The following is a 22,720-nucleotide window of genomic DNA, read 5'->3' as shown; positions in this document are numbered from 1 at the left end:
CAGAGAAAAACAGCATAATCGACTGCTTGTTCGGCGGCCGTCCAGTGCGGCCCGTGAGGAAATGGTGGGCTGGCCGGTCTGAGGGTTGTCCCGGCTGGCCCGCGAGGAAGCAGCGGGCTGGTCGGCCGGAGGTCGTCCCGGGCGGTCCTCGAGTCAGGTGTCTCGCCCAGGACAGTCTCTGGACCGGTGATGGTGAAGTGACGGAGCGTCTCACCCAAAACGGGCAACTTTGGAGGCTGCCAAGAGAGTCAGTGTCGGGGGCCCCGCCGAGGGAGTCGCCGCCGTCGGGGCCCCCGCCGAGGGAGTCGCCGCCGTCGGGGCCCCCGCCGAGGGAGTCGCCGCCGTCGGGGCCCCCGCCGAGGGAGTCGCCGCCGTCGGGGCCCCCGCCGAGGGAGTCGCCGCCGTCGGGGCCCCCGCCGAGGGAGTCGCCGCCGTCGGGGCCCCCGCCGAGGGAGTCGCCGCCGAGGGAGTCGCCGCCGTCGGGGCCCCCGCCGAGGGAGTCGCCACCGTCGGGACCCCCGCCGAGGCAGTCGCTGCCATTGGGGCCCCCGCCATCGGGGCGCCGGGACGGGAACACGAGTGGTTAGCTGGTGAAGGGTGGGCGGGAGACCGGGAGTGGAGCTGGCGAACAGGGAGCCGACTCGGGGGCTCGAGCATCCAGCCACTCCTTCCTCTCTTCGCATCACGGTACTCACTGCCCCTTCCGGGAGGATGACGTAGCACAACCGTCGCCCTCCTCCGCAACACGGGGAAACTCGCCTACGTGAGCTGCCCCGCCGGCCACAACTCGGAGGTCCATTGTAAATGGCCGAATGGGAACCCAGGCAGGGGTCTGTGGAAGCTGTGTCACGGAAATGTTTTGGGAGAAACTTGTCCAAGAGGTGCCAACACTACAGCGTAAGCGTCACAAACTCTGAAAGTGAGCTGGGCGCTTGGGTGTTCGGATCGCACTGACATATTTGGCAAAGTTGAGCGTGGAAATGGAGAGTGGACCAAAATGGAGGGAAGCAGGCAATTGATGAGGATGGAGGGCAGGGGGGGGTTCCCGAAACGTAACAATGACTTTGAAATCAAATAACAAAATCAAACCTGACGTGGAAAACACGGAGAAGTGAGGAACGTGGAAACAGAAATGTGGAAACAAAGTAGGCAATCCTACAATGACAAAACAATCGTGAGGTTTAAATAGACAGAACGTAGAACTGATTGTCAATCAAACGCAGCTGGTCAACGAGAGGAAAGGGACACAAGAGGTAAAAAGCAAACACCCACACACACAGGAAACAATGAATAACAAAAACCCAACCAAACCTCATACTGGAGAAATCAGAGGAGAGCAAAAATAGATTTAAGAAGTGGATTGTTTCTCCAAACTCCACTACTGCTGCATGTTTTGTTGCAATCTAGGAGATAAAGCGTGGGAAACCATTCGAATGTGTTGAAGTACCTACCACGTTTTGCACGTCTGCTGTTGTTTTGTCAAATCCTCACAATAAAAATGACATCAAAAATCATCTCATTTTCTGAACCGCTTTAACCTCACTAGGGTCGCAAGGTGTGCTGAAGCCTATCCCAGCATACTTGGCCCAGAGGCGGGGGACCCCCTGAATTCGTGGCCAGCCAATCGCCGGGTACAAGGAGACAAACAATCATTCACGCTCACACTCATAAGTAGGGGCAATTTAGAGTGTCCAATTAACCTACCAATCAGGGTTTTTTTTGGAATGTGGGAGGAAACCGGAGTACCTGTAGGAAACCCATGCAGTCACGCGGAGAACATGCAAACTCCACACACATGGACCGGCCTGGATTTGAACCCAGGACCCAAGAGCTGTGAGGCTGACGCGCTAACCACTCAAACTGCTGGGCTGCCCCACGTAAAAAAAATCAGATTTCTTCAATTTCATCAACGCAGTGATTTGTAATTAACATTATAAGGAAGTTAAATTTGAGGGGGCATCGTATAGCAGAGCAGTCATGTGGTGTGTCGTTCTCTACAGAACGCACTGCAGGGAAGATAAACAATGATTCATGAATGCTTTGTAGCCAAGTTAGTCATTTTGATAGTAGACTTATATACACTAATCCCTCGAATATTGTGGATATAGTAGACCAAACCTGGCCGCGATAATCGAAAAACCGCGAAGTCGGATCACCCCTATTATTTCTACTATATTATCTGTTTTTGTGCCTATACAGAAATACATCTACAATTATCAAGAAGTGTATTTACTAAAAATTATAGCTATAGGCATATGAAGACTGTAATGTATTAATATCTAAACATTCTATATGTTTAAAAAATTGTAAATGCTTTAAGTACTGTACTCAGTGAAAATAGTTCCGTTCCGCTTGATATGAATCCAAAGAAACAGGTTAATAGGGGTTTGAGTCCAAGTCTTTGAAGGGGAGCTCTCTTTCAGCCAGGTACAGCTTTGCATTTGGATAAAATGGTTTGTAAAGGCTTTTGTGATCCAGGCTTTCCAGTTGCTCCTCCAGTATACAGGCAGCAAAACTTGGTTCTTAGTTGTATTTTGTGACCATGTCTGGATTACTGTACTCACCTGACTAAGTGTTGGATTGAAACATGTCAGGTAAAACAACCTAAAAAAAACATCATTGGCTGTTATAAACGAATCAGTTAAATAATAGGCTTTTTTCTTGTTTTTAAAGCATGCGGACAGTCGAACTTATTAATTAGGGTTAGCTCTACCATGAACCCATCCAGCAGCATCCCGACACATGAAGAGTGTCAGGCGATCTGAGTGAACCCTAGTATATTCAGTTCATCTTTGAATAAGAATGTGCGGGAAGGCATCCTCTTCCCAAAAACTTGCTCACCGCCGGAATGCACCGCCGGATCGCTGGCCGACCGGCTGGGAAATTAAACTTCCACTTCGCTCTTACGCGCCGTCCAACCGTCAATTAGCCGTCCAGGGAGCTCTATTTTCGGATAAGTGCTGCCCACCATTTTTTCCCCTCGTTGCTGAGTTGAGTGAGAGTCCTCTGTCTTCCGCCATTTTCTTAGTGGCAGGCAGAAGACAAGGAAGTGGATTCCGCTTGCGAGTTTCTGCGTGGATATTGACATTTTTCGGAACTTTTTTTTCTTCAAAAAACAATCCGCAATGTAGTGAAGCTGGAAAAGTTGAAGCCACAAAGTGAAGGATCACAGTAAATACATACAGCATGTGTTGCCTCAATTTTAAGAATTTCAAGTTTTTATTCCAGACATATTTTTCTCATCCAATATGGCTCTTCAACATTTTGGATTGCCGACCTCTCGGTTAGATGAAAACGTGACTGTAGAGACCTCCCACCAGTCTTGAGTAAATATCCCCAAGAAGCAATTTGACAGAAACTGTCATCTATTATTTTATGGCCATCTGTGTGTGGATTGTAACTATTGCTTCAGTTAGCTTTGTATAATTTTAAGTTACAGTCAAACCTCTACTTACGAAGGCCACTAGGTACAACATTCACAGGTTACGAAAGCTTTTTATATGCAAATGAGTGCCTCGAGATACGAAAAAATCCAAGATACAAAATCCCCCAAAAAGTAAATGCATTTCCTTCTCTGTTATTTATTTTGAAATTGTCGCCGATGCATTGATTCTCATTTTAGAACAGTGGTTCTTAACCTTGTTGGAGCTAACGAACCCCACCAGTTTCATATGGTCAATCACTGAACCCCACCAGTTTCATATGCACATTGACCGAACCCTACTTCACCGTAAAATAATATTTATTTTTTCAAATTCAAGATATACCGCATTTACCGCAGTTTCTGGGTGTGATGACAAGTAGGCTTTTTGTTGTTGATGATGACGACAGGGCCTATGTCCGATTATTATTATTTATTCGAGTGTAATGCACTTTTTGTACCAAAAAAACTGAAGCAAAGTTTGGATGCGTGTTATACACAAACGCCAGTGAAACAATGCCCTCTGCTGGTGAAAAGGTCCCCTCCACAGCCGTTATGTATAAAGGGAGACCTGAAACCTGTCTTTGTCCACCAGATAGCGAAAACCTGCACCCACTGCGGCCCTTTGTGGAATAGTTTGCCCACCCCTGCTCCAGAGTTAATGGAACACTCGGCAATACAGGAGTATAGCGGGAAGGCGGACGAGGACAAAGCAGCGAGCATTCCAACAGCAAAAATCTAAGAAATGGTTTAGAAATTTCACGAACTTTGTCTTCGTAGAAAAAAGAACACTTCAAGAAACAATGTGCACGAGTCGTGCGATTGCCTACTTTGAAGAAGTTTGTCTGTTGAATTATAGAAACATTATTAAAAGCCGTCAAAGGCAATCGTCTTTGGATAGTTTTTTTTTCCAAAACGTCCCTCAACCAGCACTGCAAAAGGGTGACTTAAATCCAAACAGTTATGAACCAGTACAGTAATCCCTCGATTATTGCGGCTTCAACTATCACGGCTTCACTACATCGCGTTTTTTTCAGGGGGAAATAATTTTTTGTTAATTAAACTTTTTTTGTTGGTTCATAAAAATGTGAAAATCCATGCTGAAACTCGCAAGCGGAAGCCACTCCCCTGTCCTCCGCTTGCTACTAGAACTCAGCACTGAAATGGACATCATTAAGAAAGGGTGGTCAACTCCGAAGCTAGCAAGCCTGTTACAATCGGGAAAAGGGTTTGTCCGCCACTTTCAGTTCGCTAACTCCGAGCGCTACCCCTGGCTCACGGGCTCCGAGGAACACTGCAAATTGTATTGCTGGGAGTGCTTGTTATTTGCCACCGATCGACATGGTGTTTGGAGCAACACTGGATTTGCAAATTTGACTTGTTTAACTAAAGCAGCAACGAGACACCAAAGCACTGCCGGACACTTTCAAGCAACGGTGCTCTCCAAAACTTTTGGGGAAACCCGAGTGGAGTTCCAGTTCAGCGAGCAAGTGTGCAGGGAAACGGAGCGCCACAACGAAAAGGTAAAGAAAAATAGGGAAATCTTAAAAAGTTTGATAGACTGTGCAAACTTTCATTTTGGGGACACGATGAAAGTGCTGCATCCCCAAACAAAGGAAATTATGTGCAACTTCTTTCTCTCATTGCTGAGAGAAACACGGATTTACATTACCACCTGTCCACTAATAAAGTGTTTAGTGGACAAAATACAAAACAACCTGATCACTGCTATTGCTGAAGTGATGGAGGAAGAGATCAGAAGGGAAATAAAAGTACTGTTTGTCTCTGTAATGGTGAATGAGTCTGTGCGGTGTGCCGATGGATTTAAGGCACATCTGGATGATTTAGAACTTTGTTTTTTGCCTCACACATTTAATGGCATTTTTGAGCATTCAGACGTGCCTTTTTCAATACTACAGAACAAGAAACTGGATGTACAGTTTTGTCTTGCAAGAGTAAAGGAGTTTAGTGACACAGAGGAGCCGATATGAGGAAATTTACGAGGCCACTGAACGCAGTGCGGGTGCTCCAAGCGCAAGATTCTCACGCGCACTACCACCAACTCCACAACAGGATTCTGGACAATATTATTTGCCAGACGTGGACCAGATTTCAAGAGCACGAAAGACTGATGTTTCTCTCCCTCCTCGACCCGCAGAAGTTTCGGTAATACCAGAAAACCTTCCCACATGCAGCCTTCTCCATCTTGACGCAGAGCCACGGTACACTTTTCGATCTGCCTCGGCTAAGAACAGAACTGATTGTAATGTATGCCACGGATGATTTTACATGAAAATCTCCCACTGATCTCCTTGACTTCCTTCAGCAGAAAAATCTGAGTGAGCCTGGGGCAGCTGTACACATTAGTGGGTTTGACAGGGACCATCCCTGTGTCCACTGTTTCTGTCAAACGGACATTTTCAGCCCGAAATAGAATCAAAACTTATGCCAGAAATACAACAGGACAGACTCGACTGTCAGCATTAACTTTGATGGTGATAGAAAAGAACTTCTTGATGGACCTGAAACGCACGTGTTATCTGTACGACAGAGTAATTGAAATCTTCTTGAGGAAAGAAAGGAGGATGGATTTTGTGTATAAACAAAAACAATTTTTGGTGAGTAAAATATGTCTATTTTCCTAAATAATATTTCATTTTTTTAGGTTTTTATTGATTCTTTTTTATATGTGTTGCAGGTGTAGCTGCATAAGAGGTTTTATAGCCATAAAATACTTTGAGGTTTGGATTGATTCACACAGCACTACTGAAGGCCTATGTGTGAAATCCACGGCCCGCCACTGATATGTATGTATGAGTCCGACCACAGTGGTGTCATCGGCAAATTTAATGATGGAGTTAGACTGGTGGGTCGGTGTACAGTCGTATGTGTACAGAGAGTACAGAAGAGGACTCAGTACACAGCCTTGAGGCTGAGACTTGAGTGCTCAGTGTAATGGAGGAAGCGAGGTGGGGACCAAGTCTAACAGTTTGTGGACGGTTGGTTAAGAAGTTCTTAATCCAGTAGCAGATGGAAGAGGCTATTCCAAGGTAGGAGAGTTTGTCAGCCAGAATGTCCAGTATTATAGTGTTGAAGGCTCAGCTATAGTCAATGAAAAGCATCCTCACGTAGTTCCCATGGTTCTCCAGGTGGCTCAGTGCTGTGTGTAGAGCTACGGCTATGGTGTCCTCAGTGGACCTATTTGCTCTATAGGCAAACTGGTGAGGGTCAACTGAGGGAGGGATTGTATCCCTGATATGGCGGGCGACCAACTTTTCAAAGCACTTCATGATCACAGGCGTAAGTGCAATAGGCCTATAATCATTCAGGCTGTCAATGGTTTGCTTTTTAGGGACAGGGATAATGGTGGCAGATTTCGGGCAGGATGGGATAATGGATTTTCATATGTTGTTGTCCAGTTGAACTCGTTATGTAGGCACAATGATTTCATATCGAAATATAGAACCTTTTGCCAATCCCGTCAATTATTTTGTTAACAAAATTTGGGTGCCCTTATCACTATAAATCAATGGTTCTTTGGAATTCCTTATCGTGCACTAATATGCCGAGCACAGGTTAAGCATGCTCTGCAAAAATTTCCGCAAACAACTTAAACCCATAAGTGTTGTAGTGGCACCGTACCAAGGCCACCATCCCCCTGTTGAAACACAGGACTTCCCATGACTCAACATGGCAGCTCACTCTAGTAAGCTGATGTACAATTTTTTTATTTTTTCTCAGTGCTCCCAAATTCCCCATTTCCCAGAGCAGGTTATTTGTTCCTCCACGTCAAGTTTCATATTTGGAGTACTGCTGCTGCATTTTCATCAAAAATTTCATTTGGCGAAATATTTTTTCCATAATTTGTCGCCGCCAAAAATGTAAATGCACAAAAATGGGGCAAAATCCACTTCCTAGCAGCATTTAATAATTAAATACAAATACTGGAACTTTTTAGACATTACAACCGGGCCAGGGGGTGATTTTCCCGGGAAAAGACAGCGATAAACGTCAATGGCGTACCGGCAAACATTGCCAAAAATGGGGTAAAATCCAGCAGAAAAACAGCCTTTATTGATTAAATAACAATACTGGAGCTTTTTAGACATCAGAACCGGGCCCGGAGTATCATTAACCGGGCCCAGAGTATCATTTCCCCGGTAAAAAGACAGTGATGAGCGTCGATACGTCCATACGCGAAACGGCAAAAAATGCACTAAAATGGTGTAAAATCCACTTCCTAGCAGCATTTATTGATTAAATACAAATACTGGAGCTTTTCAGACATTACAACCGGACCAGGGGGGTGATTTCCCCGGGAAAAGACAGCGATAGACATCAATGGCGAAATGGCAGGAATTGCACTAAATGTGGTAAAATCCACTTCCTAGCAGCATTTAGTGATTAAATACAAACACTGGAGCTTTTCAGATATGACCGGGAATTTCATACAATTGAAATATTATTTGGGAATATAGCCACATTTTACACACCAAAAATCATTTTTAACTGTACACAATATCCATCCTCCTTTCTTTCCTCCTTCTTTTCTATCGCCATTGAAGCTAAAGCTGAAAGTCGACCCTGTCCTGTCGTATTTCTGGCATACTTTTTTTATTCGATTTAGTGCTGGTTGTGACAGGCATGCTTGCTTCGGAGTTGTCCGACCTTTCTTAATAATGTCTAGCTTTTTTTCTTGAAAAGTCCGTCTTGAAAATGGCTTTGACAGTAAATCTGCAAACAAATCCATTTCTTCTCCTTCAGCCATTGCGGGTTGACAAAACTGCTATTAAATCAACACAACAAAATATTTGCTTGTAGAACTCGCTCCAGACAGTTTTTTAGCTCTGGCTAGCCCACTCTATCCCTAGCCAATCATAGTTGGTGAAAGCGATGATATATCCCTACACCTGCGAGAAGGCAATGACGTATCCGTACGCCTGAGAGAAGGCATTGGTGTCGCCAACTCGAAATCTGATTGTTTAAAGTGTGACATGCTAGAGTGTTTGATTTATTAACGATTGCATGTTGAGAATGTACAAGTTTGTATTGAATGTGTGTATCGGTGTTCGATTGTTGATCCTTTAATCCATATGGCAAGTGTGGGACATGTTAAAAAATATCGGTATTCGATTATTGATGTCTTAGCACATAGCTTCAGGCACGGGAGATTTGTAGTCATTACAGCAGTGGCGGGCGGTGCATTTTCTGGTAGCGCCTTCAACGTATCAATCCAACCCTCAAAAACTATTTTATTGCTATAAAACCTCTACTGCAGCTACAGCTGCGACACATAAAAAATAATCAATAAATTAATGCACAAAAATGGGGTAAAATCCACTTCCTAGCAGCATTTAATGATTAAATACAAATACTGGAGCTTTTCAGACATTAAAACCAGGCCAGGGGGTGATTTTCCCGGGAAAAGACAGCGATGAACGTCAATGGCGTACGGGCAAACATTGCCCGAAAATGGGGTAAAATCCAGCCGAAAACAGCATTTATTGATTAAATACAAATACTGGAGCTTTTTAGACATCAGAACCAGGCCCGGAGTATCATTTCCCCGGTAAAAAGACAGCGATGAACGTCGATACGTCCATACGTGAAATGACAAAAAATGCACTAAAATTAGGTAAAATCCACTTCCTAGCATCGTTTATTGATTGAATACAAATACTGGAGCTTTTGAGACATTACAACCAGGCCAGGGGGGTGATTTTTCCCGAGAAAAGACAGCGATGGACGTCAATGGTGAAACGCCAAAAATTAAACTGGGGTAAAATCCACTTCCTAGCAGCATTTTGTGATTAAATACAAACACTGGAGCTTAAATACAAACACTGGAGCTTTTCAGATATCAGAACTTGGCCCACAATTGAAATATTATTTAGGAATATAGTCATATTTGTAATTTTACTCACCAAAAATCCTTTTTACACAATATCCATCCTCCTTTCTTTCTTCCTTCTTTCCTATCGCCATCGAAGCTAATGATGAAAGTCGAGCCTGTCCTGTCATATTTCCGGCATAGTCCGTTTTGAAAATGGCATTAAATCAACACAACAATATACTATTTGCTTGTGGAGCTAAGTTAGCGCGCTAAAAGTGCCCCACACACCATTTTCCTGGCTGTAACAGGCTTGCTAGCTTCGGAGTTGACCGCCCTTTCTTAATGATGTCCATTTTTTTCCTGAAAAAGTCCGTCTAGAAAATAGCTTTGTGAGCAAACAGAATCTATTTGTTTTTGCTTCTGTCAGCCATAGTGGGTGGAGTTTGCGATCTCGGCTGCCTCGGTACTGCTTTGGCCCGCCTACTAGCCAATCATAGTTTGTGAAAGCAATGACATGTCCCAGCCAGTAAAATGCTAACGCCTATGAAAAATCATTGTGGGGTTGCCAACTCGAAATCTGATTGGTTAAAAACAACAGTCTAGTTTAATGCTGCAGAGCCCGCAAGAACTGATTGTGCAGGCTTTGAGGCAGATCTGATCTGGCAACAAATAATGGCTGAAATGTGATTGGTTAAATGCTTCAATATGAAAACACACATCTGGAAGCAGTGCAACCAGGGGGAAAAGCAATGAAAGGAAGCTAACAGACCATTTGGAATAATAAGTACGTATTGATGGTCAAAATATATGATTCAGAGATTTCTTAGGCCAGCAGAGAAGGCCTTGAAGGCCCTGACGGCCCGCCACTGCATTACAGTAAAGTTGGATTGAAGAAACAACAATGGATCACTGTTCTGATTATTTCTCCCTGTGTTTTAAGGTATGCTGTTTGTTGTAGAGGCCGGTTGAGTTTGTGGTTTGTAATATACACTGTGTAGCGTGTGAGAAAGGAGATAATGTTTGGTAATGTTTATTTACTTTTAATGGCGAGCGTGAATGTGCAAGTCACGGGTCAGGCCACCATTATCCTGTACAGTGTATATGACGGTCATAGAAAGGATGTTATGTTATTGCATTGTTTGCCCTGTTGAATAGTGGAGAAGTTGTAAAAGGAAAAGATATAACAAGTTATATCAGATGTGTGTTTTCATATTGAAGCATTTAACCAATCACATTTCAGCCATTATTTGTTGCCAGATCAGATCTGCTTCAAAGCCTTCACAATCAGTTCTTGCGGGCTCTGCTGCATTAAACTAGACTGTTGCTTTTAACCAATCAGATTTCAAGTTGGCAACCCCACAATGATTTTTCATAGGCGTTAGCATTTTGCTGGCTGGGACATGTCCTTGCTTTCACAAACTATGATTGGCTAGTAGGCGGGCCAAAGCAGCCAGAGATCGCAAACTCCACCCACATGGCCGACAGTGGCAAAAACAAATGAATTCTGTTGCAGATTTCTCTCACAAAGCTATTTTCAAGACGGACTTTTCAAAAAAAAATGGACATCATTAAGAAAGGGCGGTCAACTCCGAAGCTAGCAAGCCTGTTACAGCCGGGAAAATGGTGTGTGGGGCACTTTTAGCGCGCTAACTTAGCTCCACAAGCAAATAGTATATTGTTGTGTTGATTTAATGCCATTTTCAAAACGGACTATGCCGGAAATATGACAGGACCAGTGTTCCCTCTAAGCTGCGCGCGTGCGCAATTGCGCACTACTCTCGTCTTCTCTGCGCAGCAGCAATCATATGGCGCGCAGTAAAAAAAAAAAAAAATCGGATTTTTTTTTTTTTTTTTTTTTTTTTTTTTACCCCTTTCCCCATGATGGCGCCGTTTAGCAGCCAGTGGCAGTAGCTCTGTCCACTTATGTTTTACGTGTTTTTCGTGTTTTACAGCATGTTTTACATGAAAAATTAGAGGGAACATTGACATGCACCTGCTTGTGGCAGGTGTGATACTGGTGTGCCCATAGCGAGCAATGATGATGTCGTGACCGGATGATTCGCCTAAAGACGTTTCGCCGACGGACGTTTGACAGACGGACAGGTCGCCGAATGGACGTTCCGCCGAACGTTCATTCGGCGACCTGCCCGTCTGTCAAACGTCCGTCGGCGAAACGTCTTTAGGCGAATCATCCGAGTACCGATGATGTCGCTCACACTGGTACTCGGTGCGCTCAGGGAGGTTGACTTTCTGCTCAGACCAACGAAAAATTAGAGGGAACATTGGACAGGACAGGCTCGACTTTCATCATTAGCTTCGATGGCGATAGGAAAGAAGGAAGAAAGAAAGGAGGATGGATATTGTGTAAAAAGGATTTTTGGTGAGTAAAATTACAAATATGACTATATTCCTAAATAATATTTCAATTGTGGGCCAAGTTCTGATATCTGAAAAGCTCCAGTGTTTGTATTTAAGCTCCAGTGTTTGTATTTAATCACAAAATGCTGCTAGGAAGTGGATTTTACCCCAGTTTAATTTTTGGCGTTTCACCATTGACGTCCATCGCTGTCTTTTCCCGGGAAAAATCACCCCCCTGGCCTGGTTGTAATGTCTCAAAAGCTCCAGTATTTGTATTCAATCAATAAACGATGCTAGGAAGTAGATTTTACCTAATTTTAGTGCATTTTTTGTCATTTCACGTATGGACGTATCGACGTTCATCGCTGTCTTTTTACCGGGGAAATGATACTCCGGGCCCAGTTCTGATGTCTAAAAAGCTCCAGTATTTGTATTTAATCAATTAATGCTGTTTTCGGCTGGATTTTACCCCATTTTCGGGCAATGTTTGCCCGTACGCCATTGACGTTCATCGCTGTCTTTTCCCGGGAAAATCACCCCCTGGCCTGGTTTTAATGTCTGAAAAGCTCCAGTATTTGTATTTAATCATGAAATGCTGCTACGAAGTGGATTTTACCCCATTTTTGTGCATTAATTTATTGATTATTTTTTATGTGTTGCAGCTGTAGCTGCAGTAGAGATTTTATAGCCATAAAATAGTTTTTGAGGGTTGGATGGGCGGTGCATCTTCTGGTAGCGCCTTCAACGTATCAATCCAACCCTCAAAAACTATTTTATGGCTATAAAATCTCTGCCCGCCACTGATATATATATATAAATATATATATATATAAATATATATATATATATATATATATATATATATATATATATATATATATATATATATATATATATAAATATATATATATATATATATATATATATATATATATATATATATATATGGGTGTAATTGTATGTTATGGGTAGATGTGTTGAAGGGTTGGATTGATACGTTGAAGGCGCTACCAGAAGATGCACCGCCCGCCACTGATATATATACATATATATATATATATATATATATATATATATATATATATATATATATATATATATACAATTACATACAATTACACCCATATATATATATATATATATGGGTGTAATTGTATGTTATGGGTAGATGTGTTGAATCATTACATTAAAAGTTGGATTGAGGAAACAACAACGTCTCACTGTTGTAATTATTTCTCCCTGTGTTTCAAGATTAAATGCAGGGTGTGACAAAAGCAAGTTTTATCGACGCTTGTTTTATGCAGCAGAGCCTGCATAACCAGCAGAGCCTGCAGAACTGATTGTGAAGGCCTCAAGACAGATTTCTGACCCTGGCAACAAATAATAGCTGAAATGTGATTGGTTAGATGCTTAACTCATCTGGAAGCAGCGCAACCAGGGGAAAAGCAATGAAAGGAAGCTGACAGACAATTAGGAATTATTTAATAAGTATTCATGGACAAAACATAATTAACATCAGTCTGTGATTCAGATTTTTTTTTAGGCCAGCAGAGCAGGCCTTGCAGGTCCTGACAGTCCACCACTAATCTCTCTCTCTCTCCCCCTCTCCCCCTTTCCCCCTCGCTCTCGCGCGCTCTCTCTCGCTCTCCCTCGCTCTCGCGCACTCTCTCTCGCTCTCGCGCACTCTCGCTCTCTCGCACGCTCTCGCTCTCTCTCTCTCTCTCGCACGCTCGCTCTCGCGCGCTCTCGCACACGCGCGCTCTCTCTCGCATGCTCTCTCTCGCACGCTCTCTCTCGCTCGCTCTCGCGCACTCTCTCTCGCTCGCTCTCGCGCACTCTCTCTCGCACGCTCTCTCTCGCGCGCTCTCTCGTGCGAGAGAGCACGCTCTCTCACACGCTCTCGCTCTCTCTCTCGCTCTCTCTCTCTCGCTCTCTCTCTCTCGCTCTCTCTCTCTCGTTCTCTCTCTCTCTCTCTCGATAGAGTGGTTGGAACAGATACTTCTTGTCACAAAAACATTCATGAAGTTTGGTTCTTTTATGACTTTAATATGAGTGAACAGAAAAAAGTGATCAAATCTTATAGAACATTTAAATGTTTTATCATGTAATAGCTATTCTTAAATTGACACCTACAAGACATTAACTTAATAATCTTGTTCACATACTTTAAAAAACATTACACATTCATTTCAACATACAGACACATTATACTCAATATTCAGAGAAAAACAACTTATCGTTGTCAAAAACAAACTGTTACATGGAGGTGGTCAGTTTGTTAATCATAATTTGGAGAAAAAACGTAAATAATAACACACTTAAGGTCACATTCAAGAGTGTGTGTGTGTGTGTGTGTGCGCGTGTGTGTATGTGTGCGTGCGTGCGCGTGTGTGTGCGTGCGCGCGCGTGTGTATGTGTGTTAGGAGTAGAAAGTGAGAACGCTTTGGTGGTTTCCTCGCACCAGCATCAGCGGTGGAAGTTCCTTGGATAGCGTTTCCAACCAGCACATGTAGAGGGCGCTTGACACCACGCCTTTCCTGGCCAGAGGCATTGTCCTGATCAATCACAATGTTACAATTTCACAATCGACGTCTTCATAATCATGCTTTATTCATGCAGTCAGATCACACGTTTACTAGCCAGTATTTAATTTTATAGACAACTAAACTCACTGTTATTAATTAACAGCTCTCTCGCTCTCTCTCTCTCTCTCTCTCTCTCTCTCTCTCTCTCTCTCTCTCTCTCTCTCTCTCTCTCTCTCGCTCTCTCGCGCTCTCTCTCTCTCTCGCTCTCTCACTCTCGCTCTCTCTCGATAGAGTGGTTGGAACAGATACTTCTTTGTCACAAAAACATTCATGAAGTTTGGTTCTTTTATGACTTTAATATGAGTGAACAGAAAAAAGTGATCAAATCTTATAGAACATTTAAATGTTTTATCATGTAATAGCTATTCTTAAATGGACAACTACAAGACATTAACTTAATCTTGTTCAAATACTTTTAAAAACATTACACATTCTTTTCAACATACAGACACATTATACTCAATATTCAGAGAAAAACAACTTATCGTTGTCAAAAACAAACTGTTACATGGAGTTGGTCAGTTTGTTAATCATAATTTGGAGAAAAAACGTAAATAATAACACACTTAAGGTCACATTCAAGAGTGTGTGTGTGTGTGTGTGTGTGCGTGCGTGCGCGTGTGTGTGTGTGTGTGCGTGCGTGCGCGCGTGTGTGTGTGTGCGTGCGTGCGCGTGTGTGTGCGTGCGCGTGTGTATGTGTGTTAGGAGTAGAAAGTGAGAACGCTTTGGTGGTTTCCTCGCACCAGCATCAGCGGTGGAAGTTCCTTGGATAGCGTTTCCAACCAGCACATGTAGAGGGCGCTTGACACCACGCCTTTCCTGGCCAGAGGCATTGTCCTGATCAATCAAAATGTTACAATTTCACAATCGACGTCTTCATAATCATGCTTTATTCATGCAGTCAGATCCCACGTTTACTAGCCAGTATTTAATTTTATAAACAACTCAACTCACTGTTATTAATTAAAAGCAAACACAGCTACAACAAAGTGATATATAGAATATAGCATCATTTTTTTACATAAATTATGAAAATTGGTGGTAAATATCAGAAATTTAACAAATGATTCAAATGTGTGTGTTTTGTCAGAAAAAAAGGAAAAAATGACTTAGCATTGTGTAAAAACACTTCCCTAATATTAGAAGAATTTTGTGGGAAAATATTTTAGGAAACCTAAAGTTATTCATAAAGGAAATAGTCATTCTTGTCCCACTCAAAACTATAATTTTATTTCATTCGTTCATACTGTGTGCCATTTATCCTCACAAGGGTCGTGGAGGTGCTGATAACTAGCTAAGCCAGTGGTGTCAAACATAGGCGGGGGTGTTCTGCCTCACTTTGTAGGTCATAGGTATCACACTCTGGCCTGCACTGTATTTATATTTGGCCCGTGCGGCAATTTCAAATTAACATTAGAGCTGGCCCGCCGGTATTACACGGCGGCAAAGTTGTAATGCCACATTTACTGCTTATACTACAAATCCCGAGATCTTTCTGCTGTTGTTTTGGCGCATCAAAAAAAGGTAGTGGCCTGTCTTTGTGCACACTCCTTCGGCTAAAATCTCCGGTGGACTCCGCATCCCCGTTCCTCTCCCCCGGACCACATGGCGATCTCAAAATACAGCTGTCACTGTGTTACCCTACCAAGAAATGGCGAATACAAAGGCAGAAAATAGAGCTTTTTTGGACAGGTTTTAGACGGAATATCTGTTTACAGATGGAAAAAAACAGGCATTTGGTCTTGTTTGTGGAGCTAACGTGTCAGCAATGGCGGTCCGTGCATTTTCTCGTAGCGCCTTCAACAAATCAATCCAACCCTCAAAAACTCTTTTATGGCTATAAGGAGGGAAAGACATTTTACTCACCAAAAATCATTTTTAACTACACAATATCCATCCCCCTTTTTTTCTTCCTTCTTTTCTCTCGCCATCGAAGCTAATGCTGAAAGTCGAGCCTGTCTTGTCGTATTTCTGGCATAGTCCGTCTTGAAAGTGGCTTTAAATCAACACAACAATATATTTGCTTGTGCAGCTCGCTCCAGATACAGTTTGGTAGCTCTGGCTAATCCACTCGATCACTAGCCAATCATAGTTGGTGAAAACGATGACGTATCCCTACGCCTGCGAGAAGGCAATGGCGTATCCCTACGCCTGCAACAAGGCATTGTGGTGTTGCCAACTCGAAATCTGATTGGTTAAAGCAACAGTCTTATCGACGCTTGTTTAATGCAGCAGAGCCTGCAGAACTGATTGTGAAGGCCTTGAGGCAGATTTCTGACCCTGGCAACAAATAATGGCTGAAATGTGATTGGTTAAATGCTTCAATATGAAAACACACATCTGGAAGCAGTGCAACCAGGGGGAAAAGCAATGAAAGGAAGCTAACAGACAATTTGGAATTATTTAATAAGTATTAATGGACAAAATATAATATATGATTCAGATATTTCTTAGGCCAGCAGAGAAGGCCTTGAAGGCCCTGACGGCCCGCCACTGCGTGTCAGTGACCATGGAGTACAATATTAGACAAAACTATGAAGCAAAACACCAGGATAAATATAAGGAGATGGACACGACTGAAAGAAGCCAGAAATTAAAGGAAATGAAAAGTGCTTTGTTCACAAAAGCCACAACACAAATTGGGGCTTCTGTAAGGGCAAGTTATATCGTGGCAGAGGAAATGGCCAAATCAGCCCGACCCTTTAATGAGGGAGTTTGTCAAAAAAATCCATGATGAAGGTTTTATGTTATATACTCAAAGTGTATTCTCACCAGCCTATGAACTCAAACTCATGTTTATATTATCACTCAAGTCTTGCATGTGTTGCACATTCCATGCTTGTCTTGAAAAACACAATTTGCCCACTACTATACTCGTGTGCTCCAAATAGGTACTGTAACACCCACAAATATTCAAATTAACACCCATTTTGACCTTCTGGAAAAAGACCTGAGAAATGGGAGTTAGATCATAAGAGTCTGTCTTTCTCTTGAAAATAAACAATGTAGAGAACTGACCTGGGATCCCATCTAGCTTTATTTACCATGTGTTTATTAAAAAGTACTACTCCAGCACAGAAAAGAGAGCATGTGGTGTCTAGAGTACGAGGTCGAAAAGGAACAAACGCCAATAAATGTGACCAAGTGTACCCAGAGGAGAAGCAAGCCTTTGCAAATGTAAGCCTGAACAGAAACACAATAGCTGAGAGCACTTGCGAAATTGCCACCAAAGTAAATGTCCAGTTGAGGGAGAAGGGAAAAGATTTTGTTTATTTTTCCCTTGATGTGGATGAGAGCACTGTCGCGTCTGATACTGCACAGCTGCTAATCTTCATCCGCGGCGTAGACTCAAATGTCTGTGTTACGGAGGAGCTTTTGGGATTCATGCATGGCACAACCACAAGGGAAGAAATCATTGAGGAGGTTTGCAAATGTGTCAATGTGATCAACCTGCTGTGGGATAAACCACACCAGTGATTAGTGGTAAAAAGAATGGACTGATGGACAGGATTCGTGAAAAGATGCTTGAAGAGAACTGTGCGGGTGAATTGTCTGTTTGTCACTGCATTTTACATTATGGATCCTTAAGTGGTGAAGTGCTTGTGGTGTATTCCAACATATTACGCGCATGCGTACTTTGGTGTCTGTTTTGTTGCACACTTGGTTCTAAGTAATTGACGTAAATGGATGACTGTGTCCTGGCTCTCTTCAATACAGTACAGTGCTAAAGCTGGAGGATGTTGTGAGCAAAGTAACACAAATTGTTAACTCCATTAGAGCCAAAGGTCGCAATCATCGGCTGGAAGAGTGTGGTTCAGAACACACAGATGTGCCGTATCAGTTGAGATGGTTAAGCCGTGGAAAAGTGCTGAACATATTTTTTACAGTTTCCGCAGTTCAATCTTGACACTATGCCTCAGCTCTGCACCGAAGTTGCTCAATTGCTCTCCATGTTTGGTAGCACTTATGTGAGCAACTTCTCTCCTCAAAGAAGATGACGAAAACGTCTCACAGGAGAAGTCTGACTGAAGAACAAATTTGTTCGATAATGAAGCTTTCCTCAGCTCAAACCCTGGATATTGATGAACTTGTATCTAAGAAAAGATAGCCAGGTGTCTGGCTTGGGCACATCAAAGTAGAGCAGTGTTTTGCAAAATGAGCAGTAAATAAATTTTCTATGCACTTTTTCTTGCTACTCCAAGGCCTGAATGTTTGATTTATTCATGGTTATGCCTTTTTATTTGCAAATGTATTAGCCTTTGTAAGAAGCTAATTTTGACCTTTATCTCAGAAGGCTGCAAACAGAAAGGAGGCATTCAATAATTTTTATTTAAATTTTATCTACTATAACATTGATGTTTATTATTATTATTATCATCATTATTACTACGATTGTTATTACTATTAGTATTATTAACAACTCAATTTTGCACGCCTGCACTTTTAAGTTATATAAGCCTTGCTTGTTCAATATTCATTGTTAAAATTTTGGCCCACTGTGAATTTGAGTTTGACACCTCTGTTAGGTGATTCATACTATACGTACAGAATTAAATTCTTTTTTTTAACACGGCGCTGTAAACTAGAATTTTGTGAGTTCTGTGATTGAGGGCGCGCACTATTGCCCTTTGCTCAATTTCTTATCCACAGTTATATTCGTTCTTTCATCAATGGCAGCCAATGAGTAACAAGGAACATTAAAATGCCGCAGAGCCAACAGGGAGTAAACTGGAGTACTGTACACAAGTACCAACGCGCCAACGGAACCGATGCAACGGACTCCTTTCCAAAGCAGACGCCTCAAAACACGCACTTATTTATCATTCTTGTACATAGTTTTATAAGCCCCACCCCCGCCTGTCTTTTGATTTGATTTTGGCATTTTTTTTAATGTTTTTTTTTTTTTTTTTTTTAAAGCAGGTTAACCCTTAGATGCACCAGTGTGGAGCCGACACGTGTCAAAAATTCCATGGAATCCAAAGGGAGCGTTTGATTTGTACAGCAGTACAGTACACGAGTACAGCAGTACAGTACACGAGTACAGCAGTACAGTACACGAGTACAGCAGTACAGTACACGAGTACAGCAGTACAGTACACGAGTACAGTAGTACAGTACACGAGTACAGTAGTACAGTACACGAGTACAGTAGTACAGTACACGAGTACAGTAGTACAGTACACAAGTACAGTAGTACAGTACATAAGTACAGTAATACCTTGACATACGAGTGTACCAACATTTGAGAAATTTGAGAGCAAATTTTCCTTGATATAGGAGACAAATTTGAGATATGAGCATACAAGATGGTTCCCGATGCGGCCATCCGGGTATGCGAGAGGCTGCTTTTGAGAACAGCTCTGTCGTTCTCGCCGAATCTCCCTCCCGTAAAGATATCTACGAGCACCGGCCATATATGTTGCATTTTTTTACGTTTTTTTAATTAATCAGTGCGGAATTAAGGGAAAAACAATGGGTACAAAGCAATGAAGAGAATTGAGAAGAAAAAGCGTATGATGACCTTCAATATTAAGCACGGAATAATAGAAAAACATGAGTCGTGTACACGTGACTGAGCTGGCTTGCCAATACGACAGGACCAAGCAGAAGGATGCTATAAAGGGTATCAAGCCTTCCAATGGGCTAACCATCATTTCCAAGTGTGCATTCAGATTCATAACGAGATGGAGAGCCTTCGTTTAATATGAATAAAAGATAAACAATTAGTGGGAGATAGTGTGACAGCCGATAATCTGAAAAAGACAACGGATTCTGCGTTGACTTGAAAGCAAAAAAAGCATCTGAAAAAGGGGAGTCTTTGACACCAGCTGAACCCTTCAAACTGAAAATCACATTGTTTGATTTTTAAAGAATTTATTTCCAAATTAGAGTGGAAAATGGATTTGGTCACCTACAAACAAGCAAGATTTCTGGCTGTCAAAGAGGTCTAACGAGGTTTCCACTCGTTACCTGTATTAATAGCATCTGTTTTAACTCATTATTGGTATCATAGACACTTGTCCCAAACCTCAGTCTCTCACACTCCAAACTTCACTATGGCCAAGACCAAAGAGCTGTCGAATGACACCAGAGAAAGAAATCGACTGTGGGAGCAATAATTAGAAAATGGAAGACATCTCGATCTGGGGCTCCATGCAAGATCTCACCCCGTGGCGTCAAAATGATAACAAGAACGGTGAGCAAAAATCCCAGAACCACACGGGGAGACCTAGTGAATGACCTAGACGTGTCCCCCTGATGAAGCCAGTACACATCCAGGCCCGTCTACGGTTTGCTAGAGAGCATTTGGATGATCCAGAAGAGGACTGGGAGAATGTGTTATGGTCAGATGAAACCGAAATAGAGCTTTTTGGTAGAAACACAGGTTCTCGTGTTTGGAGGAGAAAGAATACTGAATTGCATCCGAAGAACACCACCCACTGTGAAGCATGGGGGTGGAAACATCATGCTTTGGGGCGTTTTTTCTGCAAAGGGACCAGGACGACGGATCTGTGTAAAGGAAAGAATGATTGGGGGCATGTATCGAGAGATTTTGAGTGAAAATCTCATTCCATCAGCAAGGACATTGAAGATGAGACGTGCCTGGGTCTTTCAGCTTGACAATGATACCCAACACACAGCCAGGGCAACAAAGGAGTGGCTTCGTAAGAAGCATTTCAAGGTCCTGGAGTGGCCTAGCCAGTCTCCAGTCTCAATCTGTGGAGGGAGGTGAAAGTCCATGTTGCCCAACGACAGCCCCAAAACATCACTGCTCTAGAGGAGGTCTGCATGGAGGAATGGGCCAAAATATCAGTGTGTGAAAGCCTGTGAAGAGTTACAGAAAACGTTTGGCCTCCGTTATTGCCAACAAAGGGTACATAACAAAGTATTGAGATGAACATTTGGTATTGACCAAATACTTATTTTCCACCATGATTTGCAAATTAATTCTTTAAAAATCAAAAAATGTGATTTTCTGGGCGGTTTTCCCACATTCTGTCTCTCATGGTTGAGGTTTATCCATGTTGCACAATTGATGATTGACTAAATACTTATTTGCCCCACTGTACTATACTACATGTTTTCACGCCTATACAAAAATTACACTTATCAAGAAGTGTATTCCAGCATTATTTGGATTTTGATTCGCCTCCTAAGAGTCCTGGCATCCAATGAGCCCAGGAAAAAAACGAGACATGACAGTGACCCAGAAAAAACTGACGTTGCCATGCTAAAAGCATAGCACGCCATTGCGAACCTACCGTTCATTTTACCAAGAAAGAAGAAGCGAGCATTCGGAAGACGGCCACGATATCCTTTTTCGAGGAAACTAAGGAAACAGCGTTTGCCATGTTCTTTATGTGCTGAAAACCTCTCACAGAAAAAAGATCCTCTTGAAAAGCTCCCCTACGGCGCCTCCTGAAGATTCTATCGATGATCCAATGGCTCTCGAATCTTAGTATTTAAATCAAGCGGAGAGGAACTATTTTCACTGAGTACAGTACTTAAAGTATTTACAATTTTTTACATTTATCGATTATATTTAGATATCAACCCGTAACAAACTTTTTATATGCCTAGAAATGTAATATTTAATAAATACACTTCTTGATAATTGTACTTGTGTGTTTTTGTATAGGCGCGAAAACGTAGTAATCATGGAGTGATCCTACTTCGTGGTTTATCGATTAACGTGGCCATGTCTGGTCTACATTATCCGTGATATTTGAGGGATTACTGCATAGATGTTGTTTTAAGTTTTAAGTGGTATAGTCAGATCCATTTTTAGGGCGTAGCGCAATTTTTTTTGTTTCAAATTCAAATACTAATTTACATGTGAAAAAAAAACTCAGCAACTTTGTCTGACTGGTTAGCACATAATCTTCCAGTTCAGAAATCAAGGGTTCATTTGCCAAACCCGTAGTTACTGTCTGGAGTTTGCATGTTCTTCACAGACCTGCTCCGTGTCCTCAATTTTTTTTCTAATATCCGAAAAATAACATGCATGGTAGTTTGACTGAACACTCCAAATTGCTTAGGTGAATATGAGCATGAATAGTCTTTTGTTTCTCTTTACCCTGTGCCTGGCTGGCAACTGGTTTAGGATGCAGCCCTCTTACTGCCCCTTTTCTACAGGGATAGGCTGTAGCACCCCCACTAATCAAGTGAGAATAACTGATGTGAAGGATGAATTAATTAATTATTCCAAATAGCCAGAAAAAATTTGAAGAATGATTCTCACATGACAATGAGCTTGGCATCGGCAGAATATTCCTTGAGGAGCTCGTTGAGTCGGATCTGACGATTGCTCTGAACAACAAATAAGGAATTGAGTTGTTACTGGTGTGTATGCAGAAGCGTGCATGTGTTGTTCTCACTTTGGCCTTGTGCAGCTCCAACTCGTTATCAGTGATCTTCCAAGGATGCTCAGCCTTCAGACGCTCGGCTGTCTCTTGTTCCATGTCCTCCTCCTTCAGTCGGTACGACTCCACCAGGGCTTTGAACCACAACTTACTGTAGACA

The 22,720-nt window shown here is 42.5% G+C and overlaps 1 protein-coding gene across 3 annotated transcripts in view; it reads right to left on the bottom strand.

Moving 5' to 3' along the window:
- Window positions 1-13,637: 13,637 nt before the first annotated feature.
- LOC144073941 (solute carrier family 12 member 2-like) overlaps window positions 13,638-22,720 on the bottom strand; it is a 131,147-nt gene continuing 122,064 nt past the window's right edge. For all 3 annotated transcript variants that reach the window (XM_077599897.1, XM_077599899.1, XM_077599898.1), the window contains 3 exons: window positions 22,576-22,711; window positions 22,440-22,507; window positions 13,638-15,034 (listed from right to left, as the gene is read on the bottom strand). In XM_077599897.1, coding sequence (XP_077456023.1) covers window positions 14,899-15,034; window positions 22,440-22,507; window positions 22,576-22,711 — 340 coding nt within the window. In that variant the 3' untranslated portion in view covers window positions 13,638-14,898. The remainder of the gene's footprint in view (window positions 15,035-22,439; window positions 22,508-22,575; window positions 22,712-22,720) is intronic.

Source organism: Stigmatopora argus, chromosome 5, assembly GCF_051989625.1.
Source record: "Stigmatopora argus isolate UIUO_Sarg chromosome 5, RoL_Sarg_1.0, whole genome shotgun sequence".
Taxonomy (NCBI): Eukaryota; Metazoa; Chordata; class Actinopteri; order Syngnathiformes; family Syngnathidae; genus Stigmatopora; species Stigmatopora argus.
Note: the sequence above shows the minus strand (reverse complement) of the source record. Positions and strands in the feature narration are given on the sequence as shown.